The sequence below is a fragment of the Tachyglossus aculeatus genome, chromosome 1 (genome assembly GCF_015852505.1).
Source record: "Tachyglossus aculeatus isolate mTacAcu1 chromosome 1, mTacAcu1.pri, whole genome shotgun sequence".
NCBI classification, from domain to species: domain Eukaryota; kingdom Metazoa; phylum Chordata; class Mammalia; order Monotremata; family Tachyglossidae; genus Tachyglossus; species Tachyglossus aculeatus.
Window position 1 is genome coordinate 106,954,841 of NC_052066.1, and position 27,373 is coordinate 106,982,213.

Sequence of the window (27,373 nt, forward strand, 5' to 3'; positions counted from 1 at the left end):
GACTGGACCAATGGCGGTTAGGGGGCGTGGTTTTGCTGGGGCGGGGCGGGATGGGGCGTGCCCTGGCTGGGCCAATGGCGTGGTGGGGTCATGGTATGGCTGGGCCAATGGAGGGCTAGGGGGCGTGACCTGGTTGGACCAATGGTGGGGGTAGGGGGCGTGGTCTGGCTGAGACGGGGCGGGATGGGGGCGTGGTCCGGCTGGGCCAATGGCGGGGTAGGGGGCGTGGTCTGGATAGGACGGGGAATGGGGCGTGGTCTGGCTGGGCCAATGGCGGGACAGGGGGCGTGGCTTGGTCGGGCTGAGGGCGGGGCAGGGGAGTGGCCTGGCTAGGCCAATGGCTGGATAGGGGCGTGGCCTGGCTGGGCTAACGGTGGGTGGGGCGTGGTCTGGCTGGGCCAATGGCGGTGTGGGGGCGTGGTCTGGTTAGGCCGGGGGCGGAATAGGGGGCGTGGTATTACTGGGCCGGGTCGGGAATGGGGTAACGGGAATGGGGAGCAGGAACGAGGAGGGGATGGGCCGGGAAGCGTGAGCAGGGGTGGGGCCTGCCGGGGGCGGGGCCTGGAGGGCCGAGAGGCGCGAATGGGGGACGTGGTCCGGCGGGGCCGGACAGCGGGGGCGGGAGAGACGGAGGGGGGTCTGGCTGGAAGTGGCCCCGGGAACGTGAGGCGGGGTCTGATTGGTCGGGAGCGGGAACGGTGGGCGGGGCGGGAGCAGTCGGCAGGCGGTGATTGGTCCGGAGCGGGAGCGGTGGGCAGGGCCTGTCTGGAGCTGGCCACTGGAATGTGGGGCGGGGCCTGATGGAGCGGGAGCGGTGGGCGGGCTATGATTGGGGCGGGAGCAGTGGGCGAGTCGTGATTGGGCAGGAGCCGGACGGGGGGCGGGACCTGTCTGGAGCTGGCTCCGGGAACGTAAGGCTGAGCGTGATTGGTCGGGAGCGGGAGCAGTGGGCGGGCTGTGGTTGGTCCGGAGCCCGGTGGGCGGGGCCTGAAAGGGGCGGGAGCAATGGGCGGGCGGTGTTTGGGCCGGGAATGTGGGGCGGGGCCTGATTGGGCGGGAGCGGTGGGCGGGAACAGCAAGCGGGTCGTGATTGGTCGGGAGCGGGAACGTGATTGGTCGGGAGCGGGGAAGTGGGCGGGGCGGGAGCAGTGGGCGGGCTGTGATAGGTCCGGAGCGGGAGCGGTGGGCGGGGCCTGTCTGGAGCGGGCCGCGGGAATGTGGGGCGGGGCCTGGTGGAGCGGGAGCGGTGGGCGTGGCCCCCTTTTAGACTATGAGCCCACTGTTGGGTAGGGACTGTCTCTATATGTTGCCAATTTGTACTTCCCAAGCGCTTAGTACAGTGCTCCGCACATAGTAAGAGCTCAATAAATACGATTGATGATGATGATTGGGGCGGGAACGGCGAGCGGGTCGTGATGATTGGTCGAGAGCGGGAGCGGTGGGCGGGGCCTGTCTGGAGCTGGCCGCGGGATTGTGGGGCGGGGCCTGATGGGGCGGGAGCGGTGGGCGGGGCCCGATTGGGGCGGGAACGGCGGGCGGGTCGTGATTGGTCGAGAGCGGGAGCGGTGGGCGGGGCCTGTCTGGAGCTGGCCGCGGGAGTGTGGGCGGGGCCTGATTGGGCGGGAGCGGGCGCGGTGGGCGGGGCCCTATTGGGGCGGGAACAGCGGGCGGGTCGTGATTGGTCGGGAGGGGGGAAGTGGACGGGCTGTGATTGGTCCGGAACGGGAGCGGTGGGCGGGGCCTGTCTAGAGCTGGCCGCCGGAATGTGGGGCGGGGCCTGATTGGGCGGGAGCGGGAGCGGTGGGCGGGGCCCGGTTGGGGCGGGAACGGCGGGCGGGTCGTGATTGGTCGGGAGCGGGGAAGTGGACGGGCTGTGATTGGTCCGGAGCAGGAGCGGTGGGCGGGGCCTGTCTAGAGCTGGCCGCCGGAATGTGGGGCGGGGCCTGATTGGGCGGGAGCGGGAACGGTGGGCGGGGCCCTGTTGGGGCGGGAACGGCGGGCGGGTCGTGATTGGGCGGGAGCGGGAGCGGTGGGCGGGGCGGGGGCGGTGGGCGGGCTGTGATTGGTCGGGAGCGGGGAGGTGGGCGGGGCCTGGGCGGGCGGAGTTGCAGTCCGTCGCTGGGGAAACGGCGGTAAACAGGGCGGTGGCGTTGGCCGGAGGCATCATGGCCGGGGCCCCCGACCCTTCTTCTCCTCCGGCCCCCGCCCTGCCCGGCCGCCACTACCGCGAGAGGCTGGGACAACTCCAGCGAGGCCTGCGGGCCAGGTAGGCCCCGGGGACACCCCCCCCCCCCGCCCCATTCACCATTCATTCATTCAATCCTATTTATTTTTTTTATAATGGCATGTATTAAGCGCTTACTATGTGCAAAGCACCGTTCTAAGCGCTGGGGAGGTTACAAGGTGACCCGGTTGTCCCACGGGGGGCTCACAGTCTTCATCCCCATTTTCCAGATGAGGGAACCGAGGCCCAGAGAAGTGAAGTGACTTGCCCAAAGTCACTGACAGTTGGCGGAGGCGGGATTTGAACCCATGACCTCTGACTCCCAAGCCCGGGCTCTTTCCGCCGAGCCACGCCGCTTCCCCATGCTGCTGCTTCTTGAGCGCCTACTGTGTGCGGAGCACTGTGCTAAGCGCTTGGGAAGGACAAGTCGGCAACACAGAGAGACGGTCCCTACCCGACAGCGGGCTCACGGGCTAGAAGGGGGAGACAGGCGACAAAACCAAACATATAAACCGAAAAAATAAATAGAATAGATATGCACCATATTTATTGAGCGCTACTGTGTGCGGAGCACTGGACTAAGCGCTTGGGAAGGACAAGTCGGCAACATAGAGGGACGGTCCCTACCCAACAGCGGGCTCGCAGTCTAGAAGATACCTTTGGATGGGTGAAAAGATCTATCCCAGTGAAGGTTACTTGTAAGCCTTGTTAAAATCAATCAATCAATCAATCGTATTTATTGAGCGCTTACTGTGTGCAGAGCACTGTACTAAGCGGTTGGGAAGTCCGAGTTGGCCACATCTAGAGACGGTCCCTACCCAACAGCGGGCTCACAGTCTAGAAGGGGGAGACAGACAACAAAACATAATAAACCAAATAAAATAAATAGAATAAATATGTACCAGTAAAATGAATAGAGGAATAAATATGCACAAACACACATACATATATGTATATAATATGTACAAACATATATGTACGTATGTATGTAGATAACAATAAATGCCATCATTATTATATCCATATATACAGGTGCTGTGGGGAAGGGAAGGAGGTAAGATGGGGGGGGATGGAGAGGGGGACGAGGGGGAGAGGAAGGAAGGGGCTCAGTCTGGGAAGGCCTCCTGGAGGAGGTGGGCGAGGGGGTGGACAGCCTGGAAGCCCAGGGTGAGGAGTTTCTGCCTGATGCGCAGATTGATTGGTAGCCACTGGAGGTTTTTGAGGAATGACGGCAGTATCCCATCCTGTTGATGGGCCGCCGACGGTTGGCCCTGCACTGGGCTAACCGTTTGGAACCTACAGTTTATTTTTTAATAATAAGAAGAATGATGATGATGATGGCATTTATTAAGCGCTTACTATGTGCGAAGCACCGTTCTAAGCTCTGGGGAGGTTACGAGGTGATCAGGTTGTCCCACGGGGGGCTCACAGTCTTCATCCCCATTTGACAGATGAGGGAACTGAGGCCCAGAGAAGTGAAGTGACTTGCCCAAAGTCACACAGTGGACAATTGTTAGAGCCGGGATTTGAACCCATGACCTCTGACTCCAAGGTTACAGGGTGATCAGGTTGTCCCACTGGGGGCTCACAGTCTTCATCCCCATTTGACAGATGAGGGAACTGAGGCCCAGAGAAGTGAAGTGACTTGCCCAAAGTCACCCAGCTGACAATTGGCAAAGCGGGGATTTGAACCCATGGCCTCTGACTCCAAAGCCCGGGCTCTTTCCACGGAGCCATGCTGCTTCTCAAATCAGGGTGGATATAGTCCCTGTCCGACATGGGGCTCACGGTCTTAATTACCCATTTTACAGATGAGGCTACTGAGGCCCAGAGAAGTGAAGTGACTTGCCCAAAGTCACCCAGCTGACAATTGGCAGAGCGGGGATTTGAACTCATGGCCTCTGACTCCCAAGCCCGGGCTCTTTCCACAGAGCCATGCTGCTTCTCAAATCAGGGTGGATATAGTCCCTGTCCGGCATGGGGCTCACAGTCTTAATTACCCATTTTACAGATGAGGTCACTGAGGCCCAGAGAAGTGAAGCGACGTGCCCAAAGTCACACAGCTGACAGTTGGTGGAGCCGGGATTTGAACCCATGAACTCTGACTCCCAAGCCCGGGCTCTTTCCACTGAGTCATCAGCGGGGCTCAGTGGAATAATAATAATAATAATAATAATTTCAGTATTTGTTAAGCACTTATTATGTGCAAAGCACTGTTCTAAGTGCTGGGTGCGGAGTCAGGAAGTTGTAGGTTCTAATCCCGGCTCCACCAATTGTCAGCTGTGTGACCTTGGCCAAGTCACTTCACTTAAGCAGCGTGGCTCAGTGGAAGGAGCCTGGGCTTTGGAGTCAGAGGTCATGGGTTCTAATCCTGTCTCCACCAACTGTCAGCTGTGTGACTTTGGGCAAGTCACTTCACTTCTCTGGGCCTCGGTTCCCTCATCTGTAAAATGGGGATGAAGACTGTGAGCCCCCAGTGGGACAACCTGATCGCCTTGTAACCTTGGAGTCAGAGTTCATGGGTTCAAATACCGACTCCGCCAATTGTCAGCTGGGTGACTGTGGGCAAGTCACTTCACTTCTCTGGGCCTCGGTTCCCTCATCTGTAAAATGGGGATGAAGACTGTGAGCCCCCAGTGGGACAACCTGATCGCCTTGTAACCTTGGAGTCAGAGGTCATGGGTTCAAATCCCGGCTCTAACAATTGTCAGCTGTGTGACTTTGGGCAAGTCACTTCACTTCTCTGGGCCTCAGTTACCTCATCTGGAAAATGGGGATGAAGACTGTGAGCCCCCCGTGGGACAATCTGAACACCTTGTAACCTCCCCAGCACTTAGAACAGTGCTTTGCACATAGTAAGCACTTTAATAAATGCCATCATTATTATTATTATTATTACTTAGAACAGTGCTTTGCACATAGTAAATGCTTAACAAATACCATTATTATTATTATTCTCTGGGCCTCAGTTCCCTCATCTGTATAATGGGGATGAAGACTGTGAGCCCCACATGGGACAGCCTGATCACTTGTATCCTCCCCAGCGCTTAGAACAGTGCTTGGCACATATTAAGTGCTTAACAAATACCATTATTACTATTATTGCCCTGTATCTACCTCAGCGCTTAGAACAGTGCTTGGCACATAGTAAGTGCTTTACAAATACTATCGTTATCATTATACAGATGAGGAAATGGAGGCACTGAGAAATAAAATGGCTTGCCCAAGGCAATACAGCAGACCTGTGGCCAAGCCGGGATTTGAACCCAGGTCCTCTGATGCTTGGCACGTAGTAAGTGCTTAACAAATGCCATCATCATCATCATTATTATTGTTATTATTATTGTTACAATTCAGCAACAGTTAGAGACTGTCCCTACCCAACAACAGGCTTACAGTCTAGAAGGGGGAGACAGACCACAAAACAAACCATGTAGACAGGTGTCAAAACCGTCAGAATAGATAAATAGAATTATAGCTATATACACATCATTAATAAAATAGAGAAATAAATATGTACCAACATACACAGTGCTGTGGGGCGGAGAAGGGGGTAGAGCAGAGGGAGGAAGTAGGAGCGTTGGGGAGGGGAGGAGGAGCAGAGGAAAAGGGGGGCCCTTGGAAGACCATAATAAAAATAATAATAATAATAATAATAATAGTATTTGTTAAGCACTTACTATGTGCCAATTACGGATTAAGGCAGCCCCATGTGGGATGTGATTACCTGCCACCTACCCCAGTGCTTGGCATGGAAGCGCTTAACAAATGCCATAATTATCACGACCAATTCTTTATGGTGTTCAGTGCCAGTCACCGTTTATTGTACATATTCTATTTATTTTATTTTGTTAATATATTTTGTTTTGCTGTCCGTCTCCCCCTTCTAGACTGTGAGCCCGCTGTTGGGTAGGGACCGTCGCTATATGTTGCCAACTAGTACTTCCCAAGCGCTTAGTACAGTGCTCCGCACCCAGTAAGCGCTCAATAAATACGATTGAAGGAATGAATTACTGTTCTAAGCGCTGGGGTAGAGACAGAGTAATCAGATTGCCTCACGTGGGACTCCCAGTCTCAATCTCCATTTTATTAATAATAATGATGATGATGGTATTTGTTAAGCGCTTACTATGTGCCCAGCATTGTTCTGAACGCTGGGGTAGATACAAGGTGATCGGGTTGTCCCATGTTGGGCTCTCAGTCGTAATTCCCGTTTTCCAGATGAGGTAACTGAGGCCCAGTGGAGTGACTTGCCCGAGGTCGCACAGCTGAGAAGTGGCGGAGGCGGGATTAGAACCCAAGCCCGGGCTCTTTCCAGCGGGCCACGCTGCTTGTCTGCGGTACTCCGGGGACCCTGGCGCGGAACACCCTCCCTCCTCAAATAATAATAATAATAATGATGATGGCATTTATTAAGCGCTTACTATGTGCAAAGCACCGTTCCAAGCGCTGGGGAGGTTACAAGGTGATCAGGTTGTCCCACGTGGGGCTCACAGTCCTAACCCCCATTTTACAGATGAGGGAACTGAGGCCCAGAGAAGCTAAGTGACTTGCCCAAGGTCGCACAGCTGAGAAGTGGCGGAGGCGGGATTAGAACCCAAGACCTCTGACTCCCAAGCCCGGGCTCTTTCCAGCAGGCCACGCTGCTTGTCTGTGTTACTCCGGGGACCCCGGTGCGGAACACCCTCCCTCCTCAGATAATAATAAAATAATAATAATAATAATAATGATGATGGCATTTATTAAGCGCTTACTATGTGCAAAGCACTGTTCTAAGCGCTGGGGAGGTTACAAGGTGATCAGGTTGTCCCACGGGGGGCTCACAGTCCTAACCCCCATTTTACAGATGAGGTAACTGAGGCACAGAGAAGCTAAGTGACTTGCCCAAGGTCGCACAGCTGAGAAGTGGCGGAGGCGGGATTAGAACCCAAGACCTCTGACTCCCAAGCCCAGGCTCTTTCCAGCAGGCCACGCTGCTTGTCTGTGTTACTCCGGGGACCCTGGCGCGGAACACCCTCCCTCCTCAAATAATAATAATAATAATAATGATGATGATGGCATTTATTAAGCGCTTACTATGTGCAAAGCACTGTTCTAAGCGCTGGGGAGGTTACAAGGTGATCAGCTTGTCCCACGTGGGGCTCACAGTCCTAACCCCCATTTTCCAGATGAGGGAACTGAGGCCCAGAGAAGCGAAGTGACCTGCCCAAAGTCACACGGCTGCCAATTGGCGGAGCCGGGATTGGAACCCGTGACCTCTGACTCCAAAGCCCGGGCTCTTTCCACTGAGCCACGCTGCTTCTCAAATGCCACGGACAATCACTCTCCCCCGTTTCAAAGCCCTACCTCCCCAGCCCTTAGAACAGTGCTTTGCACATAGTAAGCGCTTAATAAATGTCATTATTATTATTATTATTATTATTACTAAAGGCACACCTCCTCCAAGAGGCCTTCCCAGACTGAGCCCCGTTTTTCCTCACCTCCCACTCCCCTCTGTGGCACCCTGATTTGCTCCCTTTGCTCTCCCCACCCCACAGCACTCGTGTCTATCCCCGTCATTTTATTTATTTATATTGATGCCTGTTCATTCGTATTAATGTCTGTCTCCCCTCCTCTAAACTGCGAGCTCGTTGTGGGCAGGGATCGTCACTCTTTATCGGCGTATTGTACTTTCCCAAGCGCTTAGTACAGCGCTCTGCACACCGTAAGCGCTCCGTAAATACGACTGAATTAAATTGACCCCAACCCCTCATTCTCCCTGGGAGCCGGGCGCCACTACCCTACTAGAGAAGCAGCGTGGCTCAATCAATCAATCAATCAATCATCAATCGTATTTATTGAGCGCTTACTATGTGCAGAGCACTGTACTAAGCGCTTGGGAAGTACAAATTGGCAACACAGAGACAGTCCCTACCCAACAGTGGGCTCACAGCTTGGATGAGCAGGCTCAGAGGAAAGAGCCCGGGCTTTGGAGTCAGAGGTCATGGGTTCAAATCCCGACTCCGCCAATTGTCAGCTGGGTGACTGTGGGCAAGTCACTTCACTTCTCTGGGCCTCAGTTCCCTCATCTGTCAAATGGGGATGAAGACTGTGAGCCCCCCGTGGGACAACCTGATCACCTTGTAACCTCCCCAGCGCTTTGAACGGTGCTTTGCACATAGTAAGCGCTCAATAAATGCTATTATTATTATTATTATTACCCTCTGGTTTGATTTCATTCATTCATTCAATCATATTTATTGAGCGCTTACTGTGTGCAGAGCACTGTACTAAGCGCTTGGGAAGTACAAGTTGGCAACATATAGAGACGGTCATCATCATCAATCGTATTTATTGAGCGCTTACTGTGTGCAGCGCACTGTACTAAGCGCTTGGGAAGTACAAGTTGGCAACATATAGAGACGGTCATCATCATCAATCGTATTTATTGAGCGCTTACCGTGTGCAGAGCACTGTACTAAGCGCTTGGGAAGTACAAGTTGGCAACATATAGAGATGGTCATCATCATCAATTGTATTTATTGAGCGTTTACCGTGTGCAGAGCACCGTACTAAGCGCTTGGGAAGTACAAGTCGGCAACATATAGAGACGGTCCCTACCCAACAACGGGCTCGCAGATAATGCTGCCTTTTGTTAAGCGCTTACTATGTGCCAAGCACTGTTCTAAGCGCTGGGGGAGATACAAGGTGATCAGGTTGTCCCACGGGGGGCTCACCGTCTTCATCCCCGTTTTACAAACGAGGGAACTGAGGCCCAGAGAAGCTAAGTGACTGGCCCAAGGTCACACAGCAGACAAGTGGCGAGACAGTATTGTACTCTCCCAAGTGCTGTGTACACCGTAAGCCCTCAAGTACCATTGATTGATTGACAGATTTGGAAATTACTCAATTACGGGGCCACTCCTTCAGCAATCAGGATACAAGGTGATCAGGTTGTCCCAAGGGGGGCTCACAGTTTCAATACCCATTTTACAGATGAGGTGTCGCGAGGTGCGTCATTGGTGTCAGGCGCTTTTTTTATGGCATTTGTTAAGGGCTTACTATGTTATAATGGCATTTTATTAAGCGCTTACTACGTGCAAAGCACTGTTCTAAGCGCTGGGGAGGTTACAGGTTGATCAGGTTGCCCCTCGTGGGGCTAACAGTCTTCATCCCATTTTACAGATGAGGGAACTGAGGCTCAGAGAAGTGAAGTGACTTGCCCAGGCACACCACCAAGCACTGGGGAAAGATACAAGCTAATCAGGTTGGCTCTCAGTCACTCATTCATTCAGTCGTATTTATTGAGCGCTCACTGTGTGCAGAGCACTGTACTAAGCGCTTGGGAAGCCCAAGGCGGCAGCGCGTAGATACGGTCCCTACCCAAAAATCGGCTCACAGTCTAGAAGGGGGAGACAGACAACAAAAAAAAAAGCACGTGACACCTCCACTAGAGAAGCAGCGTGGCTCAACGGAAAGAGCCCGGGCTTTGGAGTCAGAGGCCTTGGGTTCGAATCCCGGCTCCGCCACATGTCTGCTGTGTGCCCTTGGGCCAGTCACTTAACTTCTCTGAGCCTCAGTTACCCCATCTGTAAAATGGGGATTGACTGTGAGCCCCACGTGGGACAACCTGATCACGTTGTATCCCCCCCAGCGCTTAGAACAGTGCTTTGCACATAGTAAGCGCTTAACAAATGCCATCATTATTATTATTATTATTATCCTCTATTTATCTTGTACATATCTATTCTATTTATTTTATTTTGTTAGTATGTTTGGTTTTGCTCTCTGTCTCCCCCTTCTAGACTGTGAGCCCGCTGTTGGGTAGGGACCGTCTCTATGTGTTGCCGACTTGTACTTCCCAAGCGCTTAGTACAGTGCTCTGCACACAGTAAGCGCTCAGTAAATACGATTGATTGATTGATTGATCCTGTGACCTTCCAATGGGCCTTGAGTCTACAAGTAGCCATTTGCCCACTTCTCAAATGGGCCTGCAGAGTGCTGATTCAGAGCTGAGTGCAGGGAATAGTTTTTTTGTGGTTTTTAATATGTGATATTTGTTAAGCACTCACTGTGTACCAGGCACTGCTAAGCACTGTGTTTTGGGGGGTTTCTTAATCATCATCATCATCAATCGTATTTATTGAGCGCTTACTATGTGCAGAGCACTGTACTAAGCGCTTGGGAAGTACAAATTGGCAACACATAGAGACAGTCCCTACCCAACAGTGGGCTCACAGTCTAAAAGTATTAATTAATGGTATTTTCGGAGCCCTTACTATATTCCAGGTACTAGTCTAAGCGCTGCGATAGCTAAAAGCTAAATCAGGTTGGACCCAGTCCCCGTCCCAACTGGGAGTAGCGTAGTAATCCCCATTCTTCAGTTGAGGTGACTGAGGCACAGAGCAGTGAAGTGACTTGCCCCGGGCCACACAGCAGGCAAGTGGCGGAGCCGGAATTAGAACCCAGGTCCCTCACAGTCTAAGGTCCGGTTGAAACAATGATTGAAAAGTCAAGCCGTTGAAATCTGAAGGCTTCTATTTCCTTTCTTCCCTGCAGTGAAAAGAAGAGATTAGACCTGGAAAGAAAACTCTACGAATATAGCCAATCTGATGCGTACCTGTAAGTAATATCAGCATCTATCGTTGGTTTTTTCCGCTGTGTTTATTTTAATGCACAGCATTTCCCTCCAAAACTAAGCACATTGTTACTCTGTTGCTTTTTCCTCACTAAGCATTACATTACTTACCACCGGGTGTAAACACATTACAAAGTGATTATTTAGTTTGTGCCGGTTGCTCTCAGTAGAACGGTTGGCTCAGAATGGGAAAATTATATTGTTTTTATTATAAATTTTATACTTAATGTATAAACAATCATTTTTTAATATCCTGACAACGTTCATTTTTACTAATTTTTTATGGTACTTAAGTGCTTACTGTATGCCAGGCACTGTACTAAGCACTAAGGTAGATTCAAGCTAATCAGGCTGGACATTCATTCATTCATTTAGTTGTATTTATTGAGCACTTACTGTGTGCAGACTCTCTTTTAGACTGTGAGCCCACTGTTGGGTAGGGACTGTCTCTATATGTTGCCAACTTGTACTTCCCAAGCGCTTAGTACAGTGCTCTGCACACAGTAAGCGCTCAATAGATACCATTGATGATGATGATGATGCAGAGCACTGTACTAAGCGCTTGGGAGAAGCAGCGTGGCTCAGTGGAAAGAGCACGGGCTTCGGAGTCAGACGTCATGGGTTTGAATCCCGGCTCCACCACGAGTCTGCTGTGTGACCTTGGGCAAGTCACTTAACTTCTCTGAACCTCAGTTCCCTCATCTGTAAAAATGGGGATTAAGACTGTGAGCCCCACGTGGGACAACTTGATCACATTGCATCCCCTCACAGCGCTTAGAACAGTGCTTTGCACATAGTAAGCGCTTAACAAATGCCATCATTATTATTATTATTACAAGTTGGCAACATATAGAGACGGTCCCTACCTATCCACGTCCCACGGGGGCTCACGGTCTTACTCCCCATTTTGCAGATGAAGTAATTGAGACCCAGAGAAGTGAAGTGACTTTCCCAAGGTCACACAGCAGACAAGTGGCAGAGCTGGGATTAGAACCCAAATTCTTCCAACCCCCTGGTCCAGGCTTTTTCCACTAGGCCATGCTGCTTCTCAGTTGTACAAATTGAACTATGTAAGCACTCAGTCACCTTGCCCCCCTCCTATCATCATCATCATCATCATCAATCGTATTTATTGAGCGCTTACTATGTGCAGAGCACTGTACTAAGCGCTTGGGAAGTACAAATTGGCAACATATAAAGACAGTCCCTACCCAACAGTGGGCTCACAGTCTAAAAGGGGGAGACAGAGAACGAAACCAAACATACTAACAAAATAAAATAAACAGAATAGATATGTACAAGTAAAATAAATAAATAAATGAATAGAGTAATAAATATGTACAGACATATATACTTATATACAGGTGCTGTGGGGAAGGGAAGGAGGTAAGATGGGGGGGATGGAGAGGGGGACGAGGGGGAGAGGAAGGAAGGGGCTCAGTCTGGGAAGGCCTCCTGGAGGAGGTGAGCCCTCAGTAGGGCCTTGAAGGGAGGAAGAGAGCTAGCTTGGCGGATGGGCAGAGGGACTGGGGGCATTCCAGGCCCGGGGGAGGACGTGGGCCGGGGGTTGATGGCGGGACAGGCGAGAACGAGGTACGGTGAGGAGATTAGCGGTGGAGGAGCGGAGGGTGCGGGCTGGGCTGGAGAAGGAGAGAAGGGAGGTGAGGTAGGAGGGGGCGAGGGGGTGGATGGACAGCCTTGAAGCCCACCTCACCTTGCTACTCTCATACTACAATCCAGCCTGCGCAGTTGGCTCCTCTAATGCTAATCTTCTCACTTTACCTCCATCTCATCTGTCTTGCCACCAGCCTCTTGCCCACATCTTTCCTCTTGCCTGGAATGCCCTCCCTCCGCACATCCGCCAAGCTAACTCTTCCTCCCTTCAAAGCTCTACTGAGAGCTCACCTCCTCCAGGAGGCCTTCCCACACTCAGCCCCCTCCTTCCTCTTCCCCTCCTCCCCATCCCCCCCCGCCTTACCTCCTTCCCCTCCCCACAGCACCTGGATATATGTATATATGTTTGTATGTATTTATTACTCTATTTTATTTGTACATATTTATTCTATTTATTTCATTTTGTTAATATGTCTTGTTTTGTTGTCTGTCTTCCCCTTCTAGACTGTGAGCCCGCTGTTGGGTAGGGACCGTCTCTATATGTTGCCAACTTGTACTTCCCAAGCACTTAGTACAGTGCTCTGCACACAGTAAGCGCTCAATAAATGCGATTGAATGAATGAATGAATGAATGAATAAATACGATTGAATGAATGAATGAATGAATGAATGAATGAATGAATGAATGACCACCCTCCCTCCTCATATCTTCCCCCTTCGAAGCCTTACTGAAGGCACGTCTCCTCCAAGAAGCTTTCCACTTATCCCACTCCCCTCTGTGTCACCTTGACTTGTTTCCTTTATTCACCTCCCCCATTCCAGCCCACAGCACTGTTACATATGTCATTTATTTATTTATATTAATATTATTAATGTTAATATTATTGCTTAATTAACATTAATTTAACATTTATATTAATGTCCATCTCCCCCTCTGGACTGTAAGCTCGTTGTGGGTAGGGAATGGTGCCTGTTTATTATTGTATCGTGCTCTCCCAGGCGCTTAGCACGGTGCTCTGCACACAGTAAGTGCTCAATAAATTTGATTGAATGAATGAATGAAGTCACTCAACTTCTCTGTCCTTCAGTTTCCTCATTTGTAAAATGGGGATTCGGTACCTAGTCTCCCTCCTACTTAGACTATGATTCCCACGTGGGACAGGCACTGTGTCTTGTACCTCGATGCTTAGCCCAGTGCTTGACACCAAGTGGGCACTTAAATACTGTAATAATCATGATGATAATAATTGTTATTATTGTTATTATTAACGTTATTATTATGCCTCTCCCTGTAAGTTCTCTTTGGTCCTCCGATTGAGCGCTCATTTGGCTCTTCACCTCCTACCTTACTTCACTGATCTCCTACTATAACGCACCCACACATTTTCCTCCCCTGATGCCAACCTTCTCCCCGTCCCTCGATCGCACCTTTTTCGCCACCAACCCCCTTCATAGCTGACACACCACCACTCTCCCCGTCTTCAAAGCCGTCCTAAATCTTGTAAATCTCCAAGGTCACCCAGTATTGAGCCTGGACTTACTCTGTTGTATTTAACTGTCCCAAGCGCTTAGTGCAGTGCTCTGCACATAGTATGCACCCAATAAATGCCATTGATTAATTGACTAGCACCCAGTACTTTCAGACTCTGGCTCTTAGCACTACACTGTCTCTCTAAACAATACTGATGTTCATTCCTTCATTCAGTCGTATTTATTGAGCACTTACTGTGTGCAGAGCACTGTACTAAGGCCTCTGGGAGAGAAGCAGCGTGGCTCAGTGGAAAGAGCCCGGGCTTTGGAGTCAGTGGTCATGGGTTCAAATCCCGGCTCCGCCAGTTGTCAGCTTTGTGACTTTGGGCAAGTCACTTCACTTCTCTGGGCCTCAGTGACCTCATCTGTAAAATGGGGTTTGACTGTGAGCGCCCCGTCTTCAAGACTGTGAGCCCACTGTTGGGTAGGGACCGTCTCTGGATGTTGCCAACTTGTACTTCCCAAGCGCTTAGTACAGTGCTCTGCACACAGTAAGCGCTCAATAAATACGATTGAATGAATGAATGAATGAATGAACGGACCACCCCCTTCTCCTCAACACGCTATCCAACCTTGTACTTCCCAAGCGCTTAGTTCAGTGCTCTGCACACAGTAAGCGCTCAATAAATACGATTGAATGAATGAATGAATGAATGAACGGACCACCCCCTTCTCCTCAACACGCTATCCAACCTTGTACTTCCCAAGCGCTTAGTGCAGTGCTCTGCACACAGTAAGCGCTCAATAAATACGATTGAATGAATGAATGACAACCTGATCATCTTGTATCCCCCCAGTGCTTAGAAAAGTGCTTTGCACATAGTAAGCGCTTAGTAAATGCCATCATCATCATTATTATTATTATTATTTTTACAATACAACCTTAAACAGACATAGTCCCAGCCCACAAGGAGCTTACAGTCTAGAGGGGTGGAGACGGACATTAATATAAATAAATAAAGTGCAGATGTTTACATAAGTGCTGTAGGGCTGGGAGGGGGGACAAATAAAGGGAAAAGACGCAGAAGGGAGTGGGAGAAGAGGAAAGTGGGGCTTAGTGAGGGCAGGCCTCTTGGAGGAGAGGTTTCAAGAAGGTTTTAAAAGGGGGGATAGTAATTGTCTGTCAGATTGGGGAAGCAGCGTGGCTCAGTGAAAAGAGCCCGGGCTTTGGAGTCAGAGGTCGTGGGTTCAAATCCCGGCTCCACCACTTGTCAGCTGTGTGACTTTGGGCAAGTCACTTAGCTTCTCTGGGCCTCAGTTCCCTCATCTGTAAAATGGGGATGAAGACTGTGAACCCCACGTGGGACAACCTGATTACCTTGTATCTACCCCAGCGCTTAGAACAGTGCTTTGCACATAGTGCTTAACAAGTACCAACATTATTATTATTATTTGAGGAGGGAAGGCGTTCCAGGCCAGAGGCAGGACCTGGGTGAGGGGTTGGCGGCAAGATGGATGAGATTGAGGCCCAGGGAGAAGGTTACCATTAGAGGAGCAAAGGGTGTGGGCTGGATTGTAGTAGGAGAGTTGTGAGATGAGTTAGGAGGGGGCAAGGTGACTGAATGCTTTAAAGCCGTCGGTGAGCAGTTTTTGTTTGATGCGGAGGTGAAGGGGCAACCACTGGAGTTTTTTGAGGAGTGGGAAACCATGTCCTGAACATTTTTGTAGAAAAACGATCATTTAAGGCAAATGTCCGTTTGCCTTAAGCAGGTCTTCACCCTCGAAATTGTGCTTACAATTTTTCCAGTTCAGTGCAATAAAATAGTAGTGGTAATAATAACAATAATAATAATAATAGAGTAATTAGTAGTAGTAGTATTTAAGAAGTGCTTACTATGTGGCAGTCAGTCGTATTTATTGAGTGCACTGTTAATTTATTTATTTTACTTGTACGTATCTATCCTATTTATCTTATTTTGTTAGTATGTTTGGTTTTGTTCTCTGTCTCCCCCTTTTAGACTGTGAGCCCACTGTTGGGTCGGGACCGTCTCTGTATGTTGCCAGTTTGTACTTCCCAAGCACTTAGTACAGTGCTCTGCACATAGTAAGCGCTCAATAAATACGATTGATGGTGATGAAGACTGTGAGCCCCACGTGGGACAACGTGATCCCCTTGTATCCCTCCCAGCGCTTAGAACAGTGCTTTGCACACAGTAAGCACTTAACAAATGCCATCATTATTATTATTACTGTACTAAGTGTTTGGGAGAGTACAATGCAACAATAAGACAAATTCCCTGCCCACAACGAGCTTACTGTGCACAGGGAAAGAATTCACAGGTGGGAAATAAATACGGTTCCGGTCCCTCAGGAGGCTGACAATCTTAGTGGGATTGACTTAGTAACTCATTAAAGAAGAATGAAGGGGTAGGGACTGCAAGGGTGTTCAAGAAGTAACAGAAGAAACAGTGCCCTGCCCAGAGCCTCTGCTATGTGGAATTATGTGCAGGATTAATGTTTCATAGAGTATAATCAGAGAAGCAGCATGGCTCAGTGGAAAGAGCCCGGGCTTTGGAGTCAGTGGTCATGGGTTCAAATCCCAGCTCTGCCAGTTGTCAGCTGTGTGACTCGGGCAAGTCACTTAACTTCTCTGTGCCTGTTACCTCATCTGTAAAATGGGGATTAAGACTGTGAGCCCCAAGTGGGACAACCTGATCACCTTGTAACCTCCCCAGCGCTTAGAACGTTGCTTTGCACATAGTAAGCGCTTAAAAAATGCCATTATTATTATTATTACAATCGCTACGGGGGGAGAAATCTCTGTGTCCAACCCTATTGTATCCACCTCAGCGCTGGCACGTAGTAAGCGCTTAACAAATGCATCAGTGAAATCAGGACCTCAGCCCTGGGTGTCTGACTCCAGACCCAACCGTAGCCCAGAGGGACCTAGGGCAGGATTCAGCTCCCAGTGCTGGAGATCGGCACCGGGACGTAGGGATCCGGGATCAAGGCAGGTGTAGGACTCGACCCCGAGCTGTGAGGCATCACCTTGCCTGTGCCACAGTGTCCCCGGGGCCTTTGCTTGAGCGTGGTACGTACACATGGGCATGGTAGCGGTGGGGCAACATGCCCACCGCCCCCCTCAGCCCGGTGCCCCGGAAATGCGGGCCGATGCCGTGGAGGAGTGGGAGTGCCTGGACCCAGTTCCTTTTTCCCCCTCGTCCCCCTCTCCATCCCCCCATCTTACCTCCTTCCCTTCCCCACAGCACCTGTATATATGTATATATGGTTGTACATCTCTATTACTCTATTTATTTATTTATTTATTTATTTATTTTACTTGTACATTTCTATCCTATTTATTTTATTTTGTTGGTATGTTTGGTTCTGTTCTCTGTCTCCCCCTTTTAGACTGTGAGCCCACTGTTGGGTAGGGACTGTCTCTATGTGTTGCCAATTTGTACTTCCCAAGCGCTTAGTACAGTGCTCTGCACATAGTATGCGCTCAATAAATACGATTGATTGATTGATTGATTTCAACAAAAACGTTCAGGCCGTGTTTTCTCACTCCTCAGGGACCTCCAGTGGTTGCCCATCCACCTCCGCATCAAACAGAAACGTCTCACCATTAGCTTTAAAGCACTCAATCACATTGCCCCCTCCTACATCATATCACTGCTCTCCTACTACAACCCAACCGGCCCGTTATTGGGTAGGGACCGTCTCTATATGTTGCCAACTTGTACTTCCCAAGCCCTTGTTGTCACCAAGTTACATTAACGACAACCGCATTGGCACCTACTCAGCCCTTCTGTCCCGCCATCGACCCCCGGCCCACGTCGTCCCCCGGGCCTGGAATGCCCCCAATCCCTCTGCCCCTCCGCCAGGCTAGCTCTCTTCCTCCCTTCAAGGCCCTACTGAGAGCTCACCTCCTCCAGGAGGCCTTCCCAGACTGAGCCCCTTCTTTCCTCTCCCCCTCGTCCCCCTTTCCATCCCCTACATCTTACCTTCTTCCCTTCCCCATCACCTGTATATATGTATATATGTTCGTACATAGTTATTACTCTATTTATTTATTTATTTTACTTGTACCTATCTATTCTATTTATTTTATTTCGTTAGTGTGTTTGGTTTTGTTCTCTGTCTCCCCTTTCTAGGCTGTGAGCCCACTGTTGGGTAGGGACTGTCTCTATATGTTGCCAGCTTGTACTTCCCAAGCGCTTAGTACAGTGCTCTGCACACAGTAAGCGCTCAATAAATACAATTGATTGATTGATTGATTGCTCTGCACACAGTAAGCGCTCAATAAATACGATTGAATGAGTGAATGAGCCTTCTTACCGTATCTCGACCTCATGAATCTCGCCGTCAACCTCTCGCCCACATCCTGCCTCTGGCCTGGAACGCCCTCCCTCCTCACAGCCAACGGACAATTACTTTCCCCTTCCTTTAAAGCCCTACTGAAGGCCCATCTCCTCCACGAGGCCTTCCCTGATTAAGCCCCCTTTTCCTCTTCTCCCACTGTCTTCTTCATCACTCTGACTTGCTCCCTTCATTCGTTCCCCCTTCCAGCCCCACCACACTTACGTACAGATCTGTAATTTTGTTATGTATATTAATACTTCTCTCCTCCTCTAGGCTGTAAGCTCATAGTGGGCAGGAAATGTGTCCATTTATTGTTGTATTGTGCTTTCCCAAGTGCTTAGTACAATGCCCTGCATCTATTAAGCGCTCAATAAATCCAATTGATTGACTAGCTGACTGACAGTTGCTCCTGCTCTCTGATGGCCAAGCCCAACCTCCAGAAGCAGGGTGGCTCAGTGGAAAGAGCCCGGGCTTGGGAGTCAGAGGTCATGGGTTCTAATCCCGGCTCTGCCACTTGTCAGCTGTTTGGGCAAGTCACTTCTCTGGGCCTCAGTTCCCTCATCTGTAAAATGGGGATGAAGACTGTGAGCCCCACGTGGGACAACCTGATCACCTTGTATCCCTCCCCAGCACTTAGAACAGTGCTTCGCACATAGTCAGCGCTTAACAAATGCCATCATTATCATTATTATTATTATTATTATTATTATTATTATTATTATTATTATTATTAACTAGGGCAACCTTTGGGCCTCCGGCCAGGCCTGGTCTGTGCAGAGGTCCAGCGCTGGTGCACTGAAGGCAGCTACTGCTGCCCAACCTGCTGTATATAGGAAATGTTAGTAATATTGTTGCTGAATTGTACTTTCCAAGAGCTTAATACAGAGCTCTGCTCACAGTAGGTGCTCAATAAATATGATTGAATGAGTAATAACTGTGATATTTATTAAACAGCATGGATTAGTGGCAAGAGCCCGGGCTTGGGAGTCAGAGGTCGTGGGTTCTAATCCCACCTTCATCACTAGTCACCGTCTTACCTCCTTCCCTTCCCCACAGCACCTGTATATATGTTTGTACATATTTTGTACATATTTATTACTCTATTTACTTGTACATATCTATTCTATTTATTTTATTTTGTTAATATGTTTGGTTTTGTTCTCTGTCTCCCCCTTCTAGACTGTGAGCCCACTGTTGGGCAGGGACCGTCTCTATATGTTGCCAACTTGTACTTCCCAAGCACTCAGTACAGTGCTCTGCACACAGTAAGCACTCAATAAATACGATTGATTGATTGATAGTAAGCTGCGTGACCTTGGGCAAGCCACTTCACTTCTCTGGGTCCCAGTTACCTCATCTGTCAAATGGTGATTAAGACTGTGAGCCCCACATGGACCAACCTGATTAGCTTGTATTTACCCCAGCGCTTAGAGCAGTGTTTGGCACATAGCGCTTAACAAGTACCATTATTATTATTATCATTATTATACGCTTACTATGTGGCAGGCACTGTATTTAGCACTGGGGTAGATACAAGCTAATCAGGTTGTCCCACGTGGGGCTCACAGTCTTAATCCCCATTTTGCAGATGAAGGAATTGAGGCCTAGAGAAGTGAATCGACTTGCCCCAGGTCACACAAGTGGAGAAGCAGGGATTAGAACCCAGATCCTTCTGGCTCCTAGGCCTGTGCTCTTTCCACTAGGCCACATTGCTTCTTAGTGCCAGGGGTGGGCAATGCTACTGCTTCCTCTAATCATTATCATCATCGATCGTATTTATTGAGCGCTTACTGTGCAGAGCACTGTACTAAGCGCTTGGGAAGTACAAATTGGCAACATATAGAGACAGTCCCTACCCAACAGTGGGCTCACACTCTAATGCCCTGCCTGTACAGCTCCACAAGGAACAAACCGCATGGCTCTTTCACAGGGTAGGTGAGATAGATGAGAGATAGATGAGATCAAGGTACAGTGGGTAGGTTGACATTACGGTATTTAATGCCTTCTAGGATGGGGAAAATTATCTCACTGCTCGTTGAACCTCTATTCTGGTGACCGCGAACCATTTAGTTAGCAAAGAAACTAGAGAAATCAGTTTCTTTCAATTCATCTGCAATCTTCCAGTCAAGTTGGGGCAGGCAGCGTGGCGCAGTGGAAAGAGCACAGGCCCTGGAGGCAGAGGTCATGAGTTCAGATCCCAGCTCTGCCAATTAGCTGTGTGACTTTGGGTAAGTCACTTCTCTTTGCTTCAGTTACCTCATCTGTAAAATGGGGATTAATGATGATGATGGCACTTATTAAGCGGTTACTATGTGCAAAGCACCATTCTAAGCGCTGGGGAGGTTACAAGGTGATAGGTTCTCCCACGGGGGGCTCACGGTCTTAAGCCCCATTTTACAGATGAGCTAACTGAGGCACAGAGAAGCTAAGTGACGTGCCCAAAGTCACACAGCTGACAATTGGCAGAGCCAGGATTTGAACCCATGACCTCCGACTCCAAAGCCCGTGCTCTTTCCACTGAGCCACGCTGCTTCTCTATTAAGACTGTGAGTCCCCCGTGGGACAACCTGATCACCTTGTAATCTCCCCAGCGCTTAGAACAGTGCTTTGCACATAGTAAGCACTTAATAAATGAGCACCACTATGCCACTAATCCATGCTGCTTAATAAATATCACCGTTATTATTCATTCAGTCGTATTTATTGGGCACCTGCTGTGTGCAAAGCTCTGTATTAAGCTCTTGGAAAGTACAATTCAGCAACAATATTACTAACATTTCCTATTTAATGATAAATAATCATTATTATTATTATTATCAAGTTGCAGACCTCACAAATTGTTCAGTTAATGGTTTAGCAGTGTAATCTGACTGCTTTAAATTTAAGTTTGTTGAATATTTTCCCCTGGGTCCTTCTTAGTAGGACAGTATTAATTATTCACAGTGTTTTGCACATGTCATTAGATGTTTGGGGACATCGTAATCAGTAGGAACAGCAGCAACTGCTATTTCGTGAATGAGAGTGATTTTTCTTTCTGGATGGATCGCTGTTCCATCGATCCCCATGTAACTGGGTAGCACTGGACCTAGGTGTGCCTTCTTAAACTGCAGATGAGCGGATCTCAACCCAGTTTTGCTCGGTGGGGTGTGTGAGGGGAATGGATGACAGCTTGGAGACTGCGAGCTGAAACCAAATAAAAGGGAGGCAGAGGAAACATTTTGAGAATGCAGTAAAATGAGGTCCGCATCTCCAGCTGACCATTAGGAGACAATTGTGGCATTCATTCATTCAATCGTATTTATTGAGCGCTTATGGTGTGCAGAGCACTGGACTAAGCACTTGGGAAGTATAAGTTGGCAACATATAGAGACGGTCCCTACCCAACAACGGGCTCACAGTCTAGAAGGGGGAGACAGACGACACAACAAAACATGTGGACAGGTGTCAAGTCGTCAGAACAAATAGAATTAAAGCTAAATGCACATCATTAACAAAATAAATAGAACAGTAAATATGTACAAGTAAAATAGAGTAATAGATCTGTACAAACATAGATACAGGTGCTGTGGGGAGGGAAAGGAGGTAGGGCGGGGGGGATGGGGAGGAGGAGAGGAAAAAGGGGGCTCAGTCTGGGAAGGCCTCTTGGAGGAGGTGAGCTCTCAGTAGGGCTTTGAAGGGAGGAAGAGAGCTAGCTTGGCGGATGGGCAGAGGGAGGACATTCCAGGCCAGGGGGACGACTTGGGCCGGGGGTCGACGGCGGGACAGGCGAGAATGAGGTACGGTGAGGAGATTAGCGGCAGAGGAGCGGAGGGGGTGGGCTGGGCTGGAGAAGGAGAGAAGGGAGGTGAGGTAGGAGGGGGCCAGGGGATGGACAGCCTTGAAGCCGAGAGGGAGGAGTTTTTGTTTGATGAGGACGGTTGAGCTTGCTTGGTGGCAGACAGACCAACATGGACAGCACTCTGTGATCTGGAAAGGAATGGCTCTTTTTGAGCAGAAGCTTAGAGAGGACACTGAGACAGAAGCAAAAGCAAAAATAGTGCTAGTCGCTGCAAGCAATAAACATAACAGCACAACAAATGACAGTTGTGTGTAAATGCATGATGTGGATGGTGTGGCTGGGTCACCCACACCCACACACTCTTCGTTGTCATTGGTGCCTTCTTCCAAGTCGAAGGACTCTAGTTATAATAATAACGATGGTATTTGTTAAGCGCTTACTATGTGCCAAGCACTGTTCTAAGCACCGGGATAGATGCAAGGTAATCAGGTTGTCCCACGCGGGGCTCACCGTCTTCATCCCCGTTTTACAGATGAGGTAACCAAGGCACAGAGAAGCTAAGTGACTAGCCCAAAGTCACACAGCTGATAAGTGGCGGAGCCGGGATTAGAACCCACGACCCCCGACTCCCAAGCCCGAGCTCTTTCCACTGAGCCGCACTGCCTGGTGAAGCTTGTTGCTTCTTGGGTAGACATTTCCAGGGGGTGAGGCTGGTCCAGGGGTCTCAAAGGGAAGTGAAACCTGTATCATCATCATCAATCGTATTTATTGAGCGCTTACTATGTGCAGAGCACTGTACTAAGCGCTTCATCTGTGGGGGTCTTGAACTCTAGCATTCTTTTGGGAAATCTCCAAGGGGTCGTACCAGGGGAGGTCATGGAACAGCTCCTGGACGCTTAAAATAGAGGTGTCTGGGAAATCAGTTCAGTAATAATTATGGTATTTGTTAAGCGCTTACTATGTGCCAAGCACTGTTCTAAGCCCTAGGGTAGATACCGGTTAATCAGGTTTTCCCAAGTGGGGCTCACAGTCTTAATCAGAGAAGCAGCGTGTCTCAATGGAAAGAGCCCGGGCTTGGGAGTCAGAGGTCATGGGTTCTAATCCCGGCTCCTCCACTTGTCTGCTGTGTGACCTTGGGCAAGTAACTTCACTTCTCTGGGCCTCAGTTACCTCCTCTGTAAAATGGGGATGAAGACTGTGAGCCCCACGTGGGACAACCTGATTACCTTGTATTCCCCCCAGCGCTTAGAACAGTGCTTGACACACAGTAAGCACTTAACAAAAGCCACCATTATTATTATTGTTATTATTAATCCCCAATTTACAGAGAAGGTAACCAAGGCGCAGAGAAGTGAAGTGACTTGCCCAGGGTCACAAAGCTGATAAGTGGCAGAAGCGGGGTTAGAACCCACGTCCTCTGACTCCTAAACCCGTGCTCTTTCCGCTAAGCCACGCTGCATTAGAAACTGGGAAAATTGGAGAGGGTCCAAAAGGTTGACCCAAACAAATGATTGGAAAATGGCTCTAGGTGAGGAGCGGTTCAAGAAGTGAGGATTTTTAGATTGAAGATGAGGAAGCCAAAGTGGGATTGAACTGCTGGTCCATATGGTATTTTTCAGAGTGGGATGCTGGCCAGAGTTCCTGGGAGTGCTGGGTGTAATTTCACTGGGTCGAAGGAAGGGTTTCTGGACCATCAGGCGGATTAACCGTCGGGAGGGATTCCCCGGGGAAGCTCACCGAGAAGTTGTCCGCTCCATTCAAGGAGATGGAGGAGCTTCCTGGGTCAGGCGTCTCAGGATGTAGTGGGCCGGGAAGATGGCCGGCAGGGAAAAGGGCTGTGGATAATCTGTGCAGGTCACAGTGAGCCTACTGTACATCCATTCAACTCCTCGGCGATCATGACGACGGATAATGGGATCTCCTGCCGTACGATAGATGAGCTTGGTCCAGCGTGATGACTTCAGAACCTGTCCAAAGGTTGGGCAGGGAACACGCCTCCCAAATCTGTTATACGGTACTCTCCCAAGCGCTTAGTTCAGTGCTCTGCACAGAGTAAGCGCTCACTTCTCTGTGCCTCAGTTACCTCATCTGGAAAATGGGGATTAAGACTGTGAGCCCCACATGGGACAACCTGATCACCTTGTATCCCCCCAGCACTTAGAACAGTGCTTCGTACGTAGTAAGCGCTTAACAAACACCATTATTATCACCCTCATGGAATTGGCACTATGTAGGGCAAGGCCGTTAGCTTTGTCCCCACATCGTTTTGGGCAGAGTGGGCAGTCATAGCTAGCTGCCGGGCCTCAAGGTGTCAGCTCCTTTCTTGCCCTCTGCCAACAGGGCACAGCTGCCTGGCTTGGTTCCAGACCTGGTGGGACACCACATACACCCAAATGTACATCTCCGCCTCTGCTCTCTCTCCCTCCCTCCAGGCTCGTATCTCCTCCTGCCTTCAGGATATCTCCATCTGGATGTCTGCCCGCCATCTAAAACTCAACATGTCCAAGACTGAGCTCTTTATCTTCCCTCCCAAACCCTGTCCTCTCCCTGACTTTCCCATAACTGTAGACGGCACTACCGTCCGTCCCGTCTGACAAGCCCGCAACCTTGGTGTCATCCTCGACTCCGCTGTCTCGTTCACCCCACACATTCAATCCATCACCAAAACCTGCCGGTCTTATGTCCACAACATCACCAAGAACCGCCCTTTCCTCTCCATCCAAACCGCTACCTTGCTGGTTCAATCTCTCATCCTATCCTGACTGGATTACTGCATCAGCCTCCTCTCTGATCTCCCATCCTCCTGTCTCTCCCCACTTCAGTCTATACTTCACTCTGCTGCCCGGAATGTCTTCGTACAGAAACGCTCTGGGCATGTCGCTCCCCTCCTCAAAAATCTCCAATGTTTTCCTGTCAACCCATGAATCAAGCAAAAACTCCTCTCTCTCGGCTTCAAGGCTGTCCATCACCTCGCCTCCTACCTCACCTCCCTTCTCTCCCTTTCCAGCCCAGCCCACACCCTCCGCTCCTCTGCCACTAACCTCCTCACTGTGCCTCGTTCTCGCCTGTCCCGCAGTCGACCCCCAGCCCATGGCCTACCTCTGGCCTCGAATGCTCTCTCTCCCCACATCCACCAAACTAGTTCTCTTCCCCCCTTCAAAGCCCTACTGAGAGCTCACCTCCTCCAGGAGGCCTTCCCAGAAAGAGCCCCCTGTTTCCTCTCCTCCTCCCCATCGCCCCCCCGCCCTACCTCCTTCCCCTCCCCACAGCACTTGTATATATTTGTACATATTTATTGCTCTGTTTATTTTACTTGTTCATATTTACTACTCTATTTTATTAATGATATGCATATAGCTATAATTCTATTTATTCTGACGGTTTTGACACCTGTCTACATGTTTTGTTTTGTTGTCTGACTCCCCCTTCTAGACTGTGAGCCCGTTGTCGGGTAGGGACCGTCTCTATATGTTGCCGACTTGTACTTTCCAAGCATTTAGTACAGTGCTCTGCACACAGTAAGCGTTCAGTAAATACGATTGAAGAATGAATGAATGAATGTGATTGATTGATTGGAGGAGTTCAGTTCTCACACTCTCTCACCCCTGCTATTCAGGTTCTCACAGGGCAGTCAGTGCAACAAGCACTTAGGGATTCCTCCCAGTCATGTAGAGAAACAGTGTGGCCTAATGGAAAGAGCACAGGTCTAGAAGTCAGAGGACCCGAGTTCTAATCCTGCCTTTCTCACTTGCCTGTTCTTTCATCTTGGGCAAGTCACTTCACTCCTCTGTGCCTCAGTTCCCTCATCCCTAAAAATGGGGATTAAGACTGTAAACCCCATGTGGGACCTAGATCGCCTCCAACCTGATTAGCTTGTATTTTCCCCAGTGCTTAGTACAGCACTGGCACATAATGAGCAGTTTACAAATGCCATTAAAAAAAAATCGTACATACATCTGGCCTTATCCATTTTTCTAAACTCTGGGCAAATGCCTCAGAGTTGAATTTTTCATGCAAACCCCCTGAATTTGTAGAACACTTTTATTTTACTAAAATTCTTGCATATTACTTAGCTCACCATTTCTGTGAAGGAAGGGAGAGGCCGGGATTATTATCTCTGAGGCATTGTAGATTGTAAGCTTCTCTGTGGCTGGCAAATTCTTTGTGGGCAGAGATTGCATCTACCAACCCTATTGAATTTTCCCAAGCACTTAGTACAGGACTCTACACACAGGAAACACCCAATAAATTCCATTGATTGATAGAGAGGTTAAGTGATTTGCCTGAGATCACACAGCGGGTAACTTTCCGTAAATTAGTAGTATTTGTTAAATATGCTTACCCTAGGCAGAGCTCGGCACTAAGTGCTTGGGAGAATAGTATACGATAAATATCCCTGGCCTCCGGGAGTTTCCAGCGAGGTGATCTGACACTAGAACTGAGGTCCTGAGACTCACAGAACTGCATCGTTTCACTAAACCCGGCCTCTCCCTCTAGAATCCAAGCTCACTGTGGGCAGGGAACATGTCTACCAACTCGTATTGAACACTCCCAAGTGCTTAGTACAGTGCTTTGCACACAATAAACACTCAACAAATACCATCGAGTAATTGCTGTGTGTATATGTGAGAGAGAATGAGAGAAGATCCGTTTTAAGCCTGTAGTTTCACTGAACCCTTTTTTAAAAAAATGCTAATTTTCTTTCCCAGAGCTAAAGTGAAGTACATGAAACTGAAGAAATATCTGGATGAAATATGCGAGGCGGAAAGAAGGGCTCAGGTGCGAAACCAAGAGTATTTAAAGGAATTTGAGCGCATTGAAAACCACATTAGAAGTTTCACCACAAGTACAGAGAAGCTGCAAAAACTGAAGGTATATAATCTGATGTTCTGCATTGCATCTCATTTATCAAGTGCCTTCAAGTTGAAAGTGATGGGCAAAGATTACAAAATAACTACCAGGGCCCAGGGACTCTTCAGGGGCTTGAAGATCAAGAATTGAGTTCTCACTGTGGCAGTCTCATTAAATTATGGAATAGCTATATCTATACATACGCATCCTGTTCCTGAGGTGATATGTTGAGTTCCTTTGGGAATTATATTAAAAATATAGTCGCAAGCTTCCACTGATGAACACGTGACAATCTGAATTACTAGCATTTAGAGATGAGGAAGATAGTCCTTTCCCTTCATTTTAGAGAACACATTGATGGAATGAATTGCATTTCGACAGGATTGAATGTTATAGCAAGTAGAAGCCTGATTGATTTTGAGGATTCATTAGAACAGTGAGGTTTTTTTCCAGC

General features: G+C 49.3%; 2 protein-coding genes across 6 annotated transcripts in view; one reads left to right on the forward strand and one right to left on the reverse strand.

The window, feature by feature from the left end:
- Nucleotides 1–329: 329 nt before the first annotated feature.
- LOC119927144 (basic proline-rich protein-like) lies at nt 330–2,167 on the reverse strand. The gene is made up of 3 exons (XM_038745690.1): nt 1,829–2,167; nt 1,373–1,777; nt 330–1,229 (listed from the first exon to the last, which is right to left on the reverse strand). Exons 1-3 carry the CDS (start codon nt 2,165–2,167, stop codon nt 330–332), a joined length of 1,644 nt encoding a protein of 547 aa, XP_038601618.1.
- The window catches only part of KIZ (kizuna centrosomal protein), a 174,640-nt gene continuing 149,422 nt past the window's right edge, over nt 2,156–27,373 (forward strand). For all 5 annotated transcript variants that reach the window (XR_005449437.1, XM_038743257.1, XM_038743261.1 and 2 more), the window contains exons 1-3: nt 2,156–2,266; nt 10,763–10,825; nt 26,778–26,940. Coding sequence is in view for 4 of the 5 variants with exons in the window: in XM_038743257.1 (XP_038599185.1) it covers nt 2,166–2,266; nt 10,763–10,825; nt 26,778–26,940 (327 nt within the window). In the remaining variant the exon portion in view is untranslated. The remainder of the gene's footprint in view (nt 2,267–10,762; nt 10,826–26,777; nt 26,941–27,373) is intronic.

Excerpts from the sequence above, each read along its gene's own strand:
- LOC119927144 (XM_038745690.1), bottom strand. The coding sequence starts at position 2,167 with ATGATGCCTCCGGCCAACGCCACCGCCCTGTTTACCGCCGTTTCCCCA. Across the intron at positions 1,778-1,828 it reads CCAATCACGACCCGCCCGCC|GCCCCGCCCCACATTCCGGC; the intron begins GTTCCCGCCCCA and ends CCGCCCAATCAG. Across the intron at positions 1,230-1,372 it reads CCCAATCATCATCATCAATC|GCCCCGCCCCACATTCCCGC; the intron begins GTATTTATTGAG and ends CCGCTCCACCAG.